The sequence below is a fragment of the Delphinapterus leucas genome, chromosome 16 (assembly GCF_059928025.1).
Source record: "Delphinapterus leucas isolate spDelLeu-1000000601 "Yukka" chromosome 16, BTC_Dleu_Yukka2, whole genome shotgun sequence".
Classification (NCBI taxonomy): Eukaryota; Metazoa; Chordata; class Mammalia; order Artiodactyla; family Monodontidae; genus Delphinapterus; species Delphinapterus leucas.
In genome coordinates, this window is record NC_143144.1 from 61,070,914 (window position 1) to 61,082,293 (window position 11,380).

An 11,380-nucleotide genomic window follows, 5' to 3' on the forward strand; every position below is an offset into this window, starting at 1 on the left:
TCTCAGGTAATTTATTGAATACTGTACTGAAAGTGGCAAACAGAATGGTTGTCTGGGTATGGAATGGTTCTAAGTGCATCAGTTGTTTACCCTCATAATGGCATGGCTGACTGAGAGCTGTGGCTCCCTGCCACTGCCCAGCATCACAAAAGAGTATTGTGCTGCATATCAGTAGCCCTGGAAAAAATCAAAGCTCAAAGTATGGTTTCTACTGAATGTGTTTCACTTTTATACCATTGTGAAGTCAAAAAAATCTAAGTTAAATTATCATAAGTTGGGGGCTGTCTGTACACTTTACCCACTTTACCCCAATGGTAGCATTGTGCAAAACTATAGTGTAGTATCATAACCAAGATACTGACATTGATACAATTCACTAATCTTATACAGATTTCCTCAGTTTTACTTGTATTCATACGTGTATTAAGTTCTACACAATTTAAGCACTTGCGTAGGTTTGTGTATCTACCACTAGCCAAGATGCTGAATAGTTCCAACACCACAGGATCCCTCATATTGCCCTTTTATAAACACACCTGCCTCTTTCTTGCCCCCATTCCTAGCCCCTGGCCATCTGTCCACAGAGTACCCTAAGTTGGGTCTTAGCCAAAACTGTTCTCACTAACCTAGGGAGGCTGGTGGGGAAGGAGGCCAGACAAGACGCGTGTGCCCACTTTCCACTTCCTGCTCCCATCTCCTGCCCCAGGTACTGCTCTCCCTGCGCATTTTGCTACTAATGAAGCCCAGCGTGTTGTCCCGAGTCAGTCACCAGGTAGCCTATGGGCTCCATGAACTCCTTAAGACTAATGCAGCCAACATCCACTCAAGTGATGACTGGGCCACCCTCTTCACGCTGCTGGAGTGCATTGGCTCAGGTGTAAAGCCTCCAGCTGCCCTGCAGGCCACAGCCAGGGCCGATGCACCTGATGCTGGTAAGCCCTTTCCCAGAGAGACCCACACTGGCAGATAAACAATTATGGCCCCAGTGGTTGAGACAGGAAAACAAAACGCAGGTTGTTGTGTTCAGCAGATTAAATACCCCTGGCTTCTGCCCTCTGCTTCCAGAGCTTCCTGTGCCTAACAGGCCTCTCCCCATTACCCACAGATTAAACAGCATAAAGGCAAGTAGGCAATGGAGAAGGCTATGAAGCCAGGCTTCCTACTGTCCTAAGGACTGTTTTCTCAGAAACTCTGTCCTCACTGCCACCTCCCTCCCCAACAGCTGCTACTAGATGCTGTCAGGAGCCCAAATTAGCCTGCTGCCCCATTTGGTCAACAGAGAAGCTCTCCAGGCCATCCTTCAGCCCTCTAGTGACAGGGCTGAAACTAATCCAGACAAAGAGAAAAGAGAGGCCAGGCTTCAGCACCTTTCTTCTGAGAGCTGAAACTATGCCTCATCCCAACTTCCCCATCCCCATCCTGACTCTGCCCCTCTCCCTGCTGGCTCAGGGGCCCAATCAGATAGTGAACTCCCATCCTTCCATCAAAATGATGTGAGCCTGGACCGAGGGTACACTTCTGACTCGGAGGTCTACACTGACCATGGCAGGCCTGGCAAGATTCACCGATCAGCCACAGATGCTGATGTGGTCAACAGCGGTTGGTTAGTGGTGAGTGAGCATACGGGCAGCGGGTGAGTCTTCCCCTCTTGGCCTGTGGGAAAGATTCCTGGCCTTCTGAGAGGGCAGCTAGGGGAAGATCAGGGTCAAGCCTGGATTCTCAGCTCCTCTGTACTTTACAGGTGGGGAAGGATGACATCGATAACTCCAAGCCAGGGCCTGAGACCAGCTGGCCAGGTCCTTCACCCCTGGTCAATCAGTACAGCCTAACAGTGGGGCTGGACCTCGGGCCACATGACACCAAGTCCCTGCTCAAGTGTGTGGAGTCCCTGTCCTTCATCGTGCGTGACGCTGCCCACATCACACCTGACAACTTTGAGCTCTGTGTCAAGACTCTCCGCATCTTTGTGGAGGCCAGTCTGAATGGCGGTGGGTCACCTGATGAAGGGGCATTTGGGGAGTAACCATGTGAATTACGGGGGAAAGGGAGGAGCAGGCCATCTGTACCCATGGATATGGAAGTGTGACCTGTGTCTGGCCCTGCTCAGGGTGCAAGTCCCAGGAGAAACGTGGCAAGAGTCACAAGTATGACAGCAAAGGGAACCGCTTCAAGAAGAAATCCAAGGAAGGCTCAATGCTTCGGCGGCCTCGAACCTCCAGCCAACATGCCACTCGGGGCGGGCATAGTGATGACGATGAGGACGAAGGTGTGCCTGCCAGCTACCATACGGTGTCTTTACAGGTCAGTCAGGACGTAAGTATGGCACCCTTTACTTCCTCTCCTCTCCTGGTACCTGACATTGGGAGTCTTGGTGGGGCCAGGGAAAGCCAGGGCGGAAAGGAAGGGCCTGTGTTCCAGCCAGGGCCTCAGCCAGTGTCCCCACAGTGCCCCCCTGTCCAGGACCGCCTGTAAGTCTTTGTTTGCTTCATTTTTAAATTATAGTTTGTTTTTGAAATAAGTAATTCAAATGCACATAGCACAGAGTTCAAAAGGTACAAAAGGGTAAGCAGATAAAAGTCCCATTCATTTCCTGTCCCCAGCTGCTAAGTTCCCCTTACCAGAGGCAACCACTGCCATCAGTTTCTTGTTTATCCTTCCAGAGTTATTCTGTTGTCTATTCAGGACATATAAAATTTATTTTATGAGCAGACTTTACATCAATAAATAAATGGAGGATTAATTGCTTTAAATAGAATAACCTTAGAAAAATTACAAAAACAAAAAATTATTAAATCTGGCCAGACACTGTTGCCTATCAAAGCCTCTGAGCCTGAGGTTTGCTGTTTTTAAAATGAGATTAACAAGATGAGGCTTTATCTGTCATCAGAAAGTATGAAAAAGGAGTGAAAAAGTACCTTTCTCACTGTGTAATTGTGTTATTAAATACTTAGTCCACACACCTCCTCAAATCCCCGCTACTAGGAGTAATACCCATCTTTGGGAAACACTGGTCAGGACTAGGACAACCAGCTCATAAAGTTGAGGAGAAGGGAGTGGTGAGAGGGGTGGAGTATGGTGTGATCGGTACTAGGGACTCCCTTGAGGACTCAATCAGGGACAGTGGGAGTGGGCTGGTGAGGAGGGGATCCACCAGACCTAACCCCACTCATGTCGTGCCCCTCCTGTGACCCAGTTGCTAGACCTGATGCACACCCTACACACAAGGGCAGCCTCTATCTACAGCTCATGGGCGGAGGAGCAGCGCCACCTGGACACAGGAGGCCGGAAGATCGAAGCGGATTCACGCACCCTCTGGGCCCACTGTTGGTGCCCTTTACTTCAGGGTAAACCTCAGGGGAGCAGGCAGGGCAGGGGCAGAGGTGGAACTGGTGCTTGGGAAGTACCAGGATCAGGATGCCCAAAGGATCCTGAGCCTGTTCTCATTCTCAGGCATTGCCTGCCTGTGCTGTGATGCCCGGCGCCAGGTGCGGATGCAGGCACTGACCTATCTGCAGCGAGCACTACTGGTACATGATCTGCAAAAGTTAGATGCCCTGGAATGGGAGTCCTGTTTTAACAAGGTAGGACTTCCCTCTGGTCTTAAGGTAAAGTGCAAATCCTAAAGACAAGGAGAGCCAAGCAGCTTGAAGAGCCCCTGATGTCAATTCTCAGCCTGTATCAGACCTTCCCTCCTGTTCTGTACCCATCCACCGCAGCCCAGGGTCAAGTGGACAAGGCTTCCACCTGACCCTGCTAGGGAGATGTTGGCTTCTTACCCACCAGGTGCTGTTTCCTCTACTGACCAAGCTCTTGGAAAACATCAGCCCTGCAGATGTGGGCGGGATGGAGGAGACCCGGATGAGGGCTTCCACCCTGCTCTCTAAGGTACTGCTCATGACCCTACACCCACCCACTCTCCCCACACCTGCCTCTTCGCAAGCAGGGAAGCCAAGGCTACTGGGAGGACCTAGAGATGTAATGTAGGTGCTTAGGACTCCCAGCTATGGAGACTCAGCAGGACCCAGGGACCTGGGAGGATTTTGGAATTCAGAGGAGTCTCTGATCCAGGATTCCCACACAAGATAGGGCAGGCTTGCCTCCCACCCTTGGAGAGGGGTGCAGAAGGCTCCTACCCTACTCTTGGCTGAGGGGCTGGGGGACCATAGGTCTTCCTGCAGCACCTGTCTCCACTGCTGTCGCTCTCTACCTTTGCGGCCCTCTGGCTGACCATCCTGGATTTCATGGACAAGTACATGCACGCAGGCTCCAGCGACTTACTGGTACGTTCTGCCTCAGCCCAACTCCAGCTGCCTACTTCCTCTCCCATCTTCTGGGAGGACTTGCTGTTTCTCCCTTGGTGGCTGCCTTCTCCTTACCATATCCCCCCATGCCCTCTTTCCCATTCTCATGGCCCCACTGCCACCTGCAGTCAGAGGCCATCCCTGAGTCTCTGAAGAACATGCTCCTGGTGATGGACACAGCAGAGATTTTCCACAGTGCGGATGCCCGAGGAGGCAGCCCCTCAGCCCTCTGGGAGATCACCTGGGAGCGCATTGACTGTTTCCTGCCCCACCTACGAGATGAGCTCTTCAAGCAGACTGTCATCCAGGGTAGGGAGCTCCAACCAACTTCATCAAAGAGAGTCTGGAGCTAATAATTAGTTCTCTGTGCCTGGGGTGGGGGTTAAGTCTAGTGAGTAGCCAGGACTCTACTTGAAATAAAGCACCGAGAGCCGCCATCTGGATTCTCTACCCTCTCCAGACCCTGTGCCCATGGAGCCTCATGCCCCAAAACCTCTGGCCTCAGCCCACCTGACTCCTGCTGCTGGTGACACCAGGACACCTGGCCATCCACCTCCCCCAGAGATGCCCTCTGAGCTGGGGACCTGTGGTGAGTCCCTCTGAGCGAGTTTGCTGGATGTCAAACAGGAAGTCAGGGAGGTCCGGGGTACTTTGAGATTGCTGCTGGGCATGGGCTGTGAGCCAGGGGAAGGAAAGAACCAGAAGATCCTGTTCACCTGCTCTTCTTATGGGAAATGGCAGGGCCAGGTCAGCTATGATGAGCTAGCTGCCTGGGATTTTCAGGCTTCAGAGAAGGAGGCTGGATCAGGGACTTGGAATGAATATGCAGAGGTTGCCCTTCAGGAATTCTAATAAAGACCAGACCAAAATTAACCTACTGGAGGTACAGCAAAGAAGATAAAGGGTAGATATAAGGTAGCTGGACACTGGAATAAGTTTTGAGCAGAGACTCTCAACTGTGTAGACTGGGAGGGGTCATCTTGCTTACAGGAGTGGGAGAAGCAGAAGTTTGGTAAACTAGCTGCAGAATGTGAGCGAGTCTGACTGCAGCCACCTTGCTTTCCCTCTAGACTTTGAGAAGCCCGAGGGCCCCCGACCTGCCAACAGCAGCTCCTCTGGATCACCAGTGGCATCCAGCCCCAGCAGACTGAGCCCTACCCCGGATGGGCCTCCACCCCTGGCTCAGCCCCCACTGATCCTGCAGCCCTTGGCCTCCCCACTGCAGGTGGGCGTGCCCCCCATGACTCTGCCTATCATACTCAACCCCGCTCTCATCGAGGCCACCTCACCTGTGCCCCTCCTGGCCACACCCCGCCCCACAGACCCCCTGCCCACCTCTGAGGTCAACTAAGGCAGGGCCCTCAGCGATCAGGACCAGTACTTCCTACCAGGCTGTCCCTGGCCCACCTCTCAGCTGTCCCAGGGGCCACAAATTCTTCAGTCCCAGTCCAAGCTGCTATCACTGCTACTTGGATGGGGACCTGAAAAAGAACTTTTACAGCCCCTCCTGGGACCCACAGTCAGTCTGTGGGACCTTCCTCCTCTGCTCTCCATTCCTGGGAGTCCAACCTGAGAGCACACTCAGGTATCACCTGCAGCCTGGCAGCTCGGGGAGGCATCACTGTACCAGCCCTGCAGTGCCCGCCCTTGTGCTCCTCCTGCCCGTGGTCAGGCATCGAGAGCTAAGCCAATCACTCTGCACTTTGTTTCCCTCTCCCAACCCCACTCCCATCAGCCCTGGGCCACCTCCTCTAGTTCTTCCTCTTTTATTAATTAGTTGGTCAGTTTGGAGAGTTGATTGGCGCCATGGAGGGTGGACAGGTGGGGCTGGACAGAGGGACTGCCCACAGGAGCATGTACATATGGAAAAACAGGACAACAGTGGATTTTTTATGATGTAATAAATGTCTTAGTACCAACATCATTGCCTTTCCCTCTGGTTTCCTTCTTGAGTTTGTGGGTACCATGTTTCGGGATACCCAGGCCATCACATGAACAGAAATGAGACTGAGCCTACCAACAGTCTGGCCCACATGGCCCCTGGTCACCAGCCAGCCAGACGCCAGGACGCAGTCAGGATTCCTTCACTGCTGCTGCCCCACGACCACCATCACAGCAGTGCCCCCTTAGCACCAGGGATGCGCTAGGGGGTTGGCAGTTGTCCTCTTCCCTAACTGCTCCATCGGAGATAACCGTGACAGCCTAGGCTGGGGTCAAAGGGAAGGTGAACCAGAGCTGAGCTGTAGTTATTCAGAAGTCTTCCCTCAGATGTGCCTCATAGTCCCAGGAGCAGAGAGGAGCCCATGGGGCTTAGGGGGTGGGAGGCTATCTTGCCCATAGCTGTGATCATGTGTTTCTGGACACAGGGCATTCATTTTGGCCCAGAACTGAGGAGGGAAAATTTCTTCCCATCCCACAGCCTCCATCTACCCCAGTCACTGCAGCATGATTGGAGAACCCCTCCCCTTCTTTCCCTTTGCGTCAGGGTGAGATAAGTGGGAGTGTGTATGGGGCAGGCAGTGTGGCCCCTGCAGGGGTGAGGTACTGTGGGTGTGATGCAGAATACTATTAAGCTTTCCCAGGTGAAGCATCTCCATCATCTTGGCATCCTCCTTCACCATGGTCTCTTCCCCCAGGGGAAGGGAGGGCAGAGAGTGGTACCTGCTGTACTACCAGCTGGCCTCCCTCATGGAGAGTTAGGGGCACTCACCTCTTCATTGGTCCCAGATGTCTATGTAATCGTTCAGCACCTTGGGCTTTCCTTTGCTCAGCACAACCAGGTGGATGTTGCTGGGTCTGGATGTCTGTAAGTGCCTCCCTCGGGTGCTTTGGAAATGGAAACAGCCTGATGTGGAACAATACTGACATGAGTCCTGCAGCTCTTACACTAGTTTCTCCCTCTTCCCTTCCTTCTGCAAGTAGTCCAGACCATGCCTGCTTTCCACACTAACTAGAAGCCTTGCTCCTGGGAAAATTAGGAGTAAGACTGCACTCCTTCTTTGCACATTTCTGTATGAGTGCAGAAAAGCCCGGAACTACAGTTAGGTTAACACTAGGGCTGTTGGCTTCAGCTATAACATCTCTGTTCTCCCTTCTGAGCCCCACAGCTCTGCCTTCAGAAGCTTCTGTTTCCCTATGGGGGAAACAACATTGACTACTGTATAGAAACCTGAAGGCCATCCTATGAACAAAGGAATATGAAAAGTCTGTATCCCTCGGTCTACAAATATCGGGAAACAAGCTGGAGTAATTGCAAACTGAACCCTTCCCCGCTGGCAAGCAAAGAAAAACATTTGTTGGAAGCCTCATTCTGTTATAGAAAGATCAACTGACACATACGTGACTTGTGTGGTTGACAGTGTTGTCTCTGTCAGGCAAGGGAAACTACAAGAAGAACTAATATTCAGGCCTTAATTCTGACCAACAAAGAATGGCTGATGATGTGGAAGTGACAAAACTTGTGGGAAAGTAATAGAATAATCTGAAGGGAAATGCTGGTCTTAATGATGTCTCCTATAAGAACTCTAGGATAGCAGGCTTCAAAAAGTCCAGAGGAAAGCTAGAGACTTTTAAGACCCTAACATGGAGAAGTGACATTGTTGGAACACCGATATATGTCAATATTAAGTGCACTGCTTACCCAACCTTGTAGAGGTATTTACTCCTCTTACAGATGAGGCAACAGGTTCAGAGAGGCCAAATTCCTGGGAAGTTAGGGAGCTGGGATTCAAACCCAGGTCTGTCTCACTCTAAACCCCATGGTCTTTCCTATGACACTTCCTCAGCTCAAAAGTAGTAGTGGTGGGGCACAGTTGTTAAGAATCCGCCTGCCAATGCAGGGGACACAGGTCCGAGCCCTGGTGCTGGAAGATCCCACATGCTGCAGAGCAACTAAGCCTGCAAGCCACAACTACTGAGCCTGCATGCTACAACTATTGAGCCCATGAGCCACAACTACTGAAGCCCGTGCATCTAGAGCCCGTGCTCCTTAAGAAGAGAAGCCACCGCAATGATAAGCCAGTGCACTGCAACAAAGAGTAGAGAAAGCCCGCGCGCAGCAGCGAAGACCCAACGCTGCCAAAAAAACCCAAAAAAGAATGCCCCAGGGCTCAGTGCTTGTCAACTTCTTTTCTCCACATTCAATCGTGGGGTGATGTCCACTGTTGAAACTTTAAATACCATCCATCACTCTGACTTTATGTACAACTACCCCTCATCTCTTCTAGGTTCTTATACCAATGCCCACACCCCACCACCCATATCCCCACACCCAATCCCTCAGCAAGTCTTGTTGCTTCTGTCTTTCAAATCTATCTGGAATGTGACTACTTCTCCCACCCTCACCCACTACCACCCAAGTCTAAGCCACCATCTATTGGACTACTGGTCTCCCTCCTTCATTCTAGTCCCATACTCTCTACCCTTTACTCTCCACACAGCAGCCAAATGGATACTTTTAATACATGTCATATCATTTTCACTCCACTGCCCAAAACCCTCAAATGGATGTCCATCTCATTCAGCATAAAATCCAAAATTCTTACTTTTTCTCACCTACCTAACTACCTTGCTGGTCCTCAAATATACCAAACGCATTTGTATCAGACCTTTACACTACTGGTGCCTCCACCTGGAATGCTCTTCCCTCAGATATCCACATAACTCACCCCCTCACTTTTTTCAAGTCACTGTTCAAATGTTACCTGATTCAGAGAAGACTTCCCTGACTGCTACACAGAAAACACTTGTCACTCTCTATACTCTTACTACTTTATTTTTCTCTGTAGCACTTATCACCAACTGACATATTATACAGCCATTTGATTTTTGTCTTCAAATAGGGACACTGATTTCTAGAATAGGCCCTCCCTATTTATTGGTGAGTGAATGGAGCGAATTTATGGTGCCTCTCTTCTGGGCCAGCAGTAGTGCTAGGCCTGGGTACAGAAACAGAGATAATCATTAGGTTGGAAATTAGTGAAACAAACAATGAAGAGGTTTCCTAAGTCGAGATAGATGAGGCTATAGCAACTAACAATAAACTTTGAGTCAGTTAAAATCTCCAGGACAACACTGGGAATTGTTGGAGCTGACTGATGAGTACATGGGGATTCATTATACTATTTTCTCCACTATATATGTTTGAAACTTTCTATGATAAAGGTTTTTCTTTTTTTAAATCTTCAGATAAACTACAGCTTCCCTGGTGGCGCAGTGGTTAAGAATCCACCTGCCAGTGCAGGGGACATGGGTTCAAGCCCTGGTCCGGGAAGATCCCACATGCCGCGGAGCAACTAAGCACATGCACCACAACTACTGAAGCCTGTGCACCTAGAGCCCGTGCTCCACAAGAGAAGCCACTGCAATGAGAAGCCTGTGCACTGCAACGAAGAGTAGCCCCCGCTTGCTGCAACTAGAGAAAGCCTGCGTGCAGCAACGAAGACCCAATGCAGCCAAAAATAAACAAACAAATAAATAAATAAATAGAAAGAAATTACAGCTCAGAATCTCATAATTAGAATAGCTCAACCCCTTGGGCTTCCCTGGTGGCGCAGTGGTTAAGAATCGTCCTGCCAATGCAGGGGACATGGGTTCGAGCCCTGGTCCGGGAAGATCCCACACGCTGTGGAGCAACTAAGCCTGCGTGCCACAACTACTGAGCCTGCGCTCTTGAACCCGTGAGCCACAACTACTGAAGCCCATGTGCCACAACTACTGAAGCCTGCGTGCCTAGAGCCTGTGCTCCGCAACAAGAGAAGCCCTCGCACCGCAACGAAGAGTAGCCCCCGCTCGCTGCAACTAGAGAAAGCCCGCGCGCAGCAACGGAAGACCCAGCGCAGCCAATAAATAAATAAATAAATAAATAAATAAAATAAAAAAGAATAGCTCAAGCCCTAGGGTTGCTTTTAGAGACATTTTGGAGACTAAGCGTTCATGCCAATTTCAGCTGTTGGTTTATGAGCACTTTGAAAGGACAGTTGTAATCAATGGTAACTAGCACAGGTTCACTAAGTTGTAGTACACCAATCTAACCTCATTCCATTTTAATTTAACGGTTTTGGGTCTGATTTACCAGGGGAAGGTAGTAGACAATATCCCTGGATTTTGACAAATTATTTGGAGGCCCACAGTGCGGTGGAAAGGCCTGCTTTGTTTTATACAAATTTAGGGGAAAGAGCTTTGTCCTAGAGTTAAGAGACTGGGTTTGATTCTCACTCTGTCCCTTTCTAGCTGTGTATTTGGTTGTGTTAATTCACCTCTCTGAGCCTTAATTTCTTTATCAGTAAAGGTAATATTTACCTCCTAGTGCTGCTGGGAGGAAGAATAAGAATTTATACTAAAGTATCTTAACACAGTATCTGGCACATTCCTTTTGCAGGCAACATGAAGAGGGGGAAGTGACAGGAAATAGCCCAAATCAAGGGCCATAATAGTCTCCCTTTATGCAGAGCTACTGCAGGCCTGTAATTCCATTATTAAGGTCAGGGGCAAGTTGCAGGAAAGATCTGAAACAACAGCCTGTGTTCTACCTCGGTGAGCCGAAGGGAGGACGCCTGCAAGAATGGAGATTACTCATGGCACCTCCTAAAAAAAAATTCTACCAACCAGAAATGTCCAGCCTCGGAGTTCAGCACCTTGTGAAATTCTGTACTGACCTTGCTGCCACTAGAAGGGTCGAAGCGGACATTGGAAACTGTATAAAAGGCAATTTCCTACATCGGAGGAAGTTTTAACTATTAATTTTGGATGCCTTTTCCATTCTAATATTCCAAATCTCCGTGATCGATGAACAAGGCCTGAGTCCCCCAAATAAACAACTCATTTCTCTTACGCGGCGCAGACCAGAGTTCAGGTCTGAAAGTCTGGCCAGCTGTTAACCTGCCATTTATAGAACAAGTTTTAGGTACAGATTGTCTCTTCCAGGGAAGACTGATTAAGAGAAGATTACGGAGTCTCCTCGCGGCTCCAGAGAGGCCACCAGATGGCACTCTGGAACCGACTGCAAGATCAACTTCCTCCCTCTTCCCCTAAGTCTTCCCGGCAGCGGGGCCCCGCTCCGGGCGGGGGGCCAGAGGGCT

General features: G+C 50.1%; 1 protein-coding gene and 1 long non-coding RNA gene across 17 annotated transcripts in view; one reads left to right on the forward strand and one right to left on the reverse strand.

Moving 5' to 3' along the window:
- The window catches only part of GBF1 (golgi brefeldin A resistant guanine nucleotide exchange factor 1), a 126,432-nt gene extending 115,186 nt beyond the window's left edge, over positions 1-11,246 (forward strand). For 11 of the 16 annotated variants that reach the window (XM_089897298.1, XM_089897296.1, XM_089897299.1 and 8 more), the window contains 11 exons: positions 707-932; positions 1,450-1,610; positions 1,742-1,988; positions 2,108-2,313; positions 3,194-3,344; positions 3,451-3,581; positions 3,784-3,885; positions 4,167-4,280; positions 4,430-4,610; positions 4,762-4,890; positions 5,372-6,222. In XM_089897298.1, coding sequence (XP_089753424.1) covers positions 707-932; positions 1,450-1,610; positions 1,742-1,988; positions 2,108-2,313; positions 3,194-3,344; positions 3,451-3,581; positions 3,784-3,885; positions 4,167-4,280; positions 4,430-4,610; positions 4,762-4,890; positions 5,372-5,652 — 1,929 coding nt within the window. In that variant the 3' untranslated portion in view covers positions 5,653-6,222. Of the gene's footprint in view, positions 1-706; positions 933-1,449; positions 1,611-1,741; positions 1,989-2,107; positions 2,314-3,193; positions 3,345-3,450; positions 3,582-3,783; positions 3,886-4,166; positions 4,281-4,429; positions 4,611-4,761; positions 4,891-5,371; positions 6,223-9,488 lie in introns of those variants that run through there. The other 5 variants (XM_089897295.1, XM_022568942.3, XM_022568945.3 and 2 more) reach the window with 2 other exon arrangements.
- LOC115801501 (uncharacterized) lies at positions 6,186-11,104 on the reverse strand. The gene is made up of 2 exons (XR_004021796.2): positions 7,012-11,104; positions 6,186-6,508 (listed from the first exon to the last, which is right to left on the reverse strand). It is a non-coding gene; the product is annotated as an uncharacterized LOC115801501 (long non-coding RNA).
- Positions 11,247-11,380: the final 134 nt, after the last annotated feature.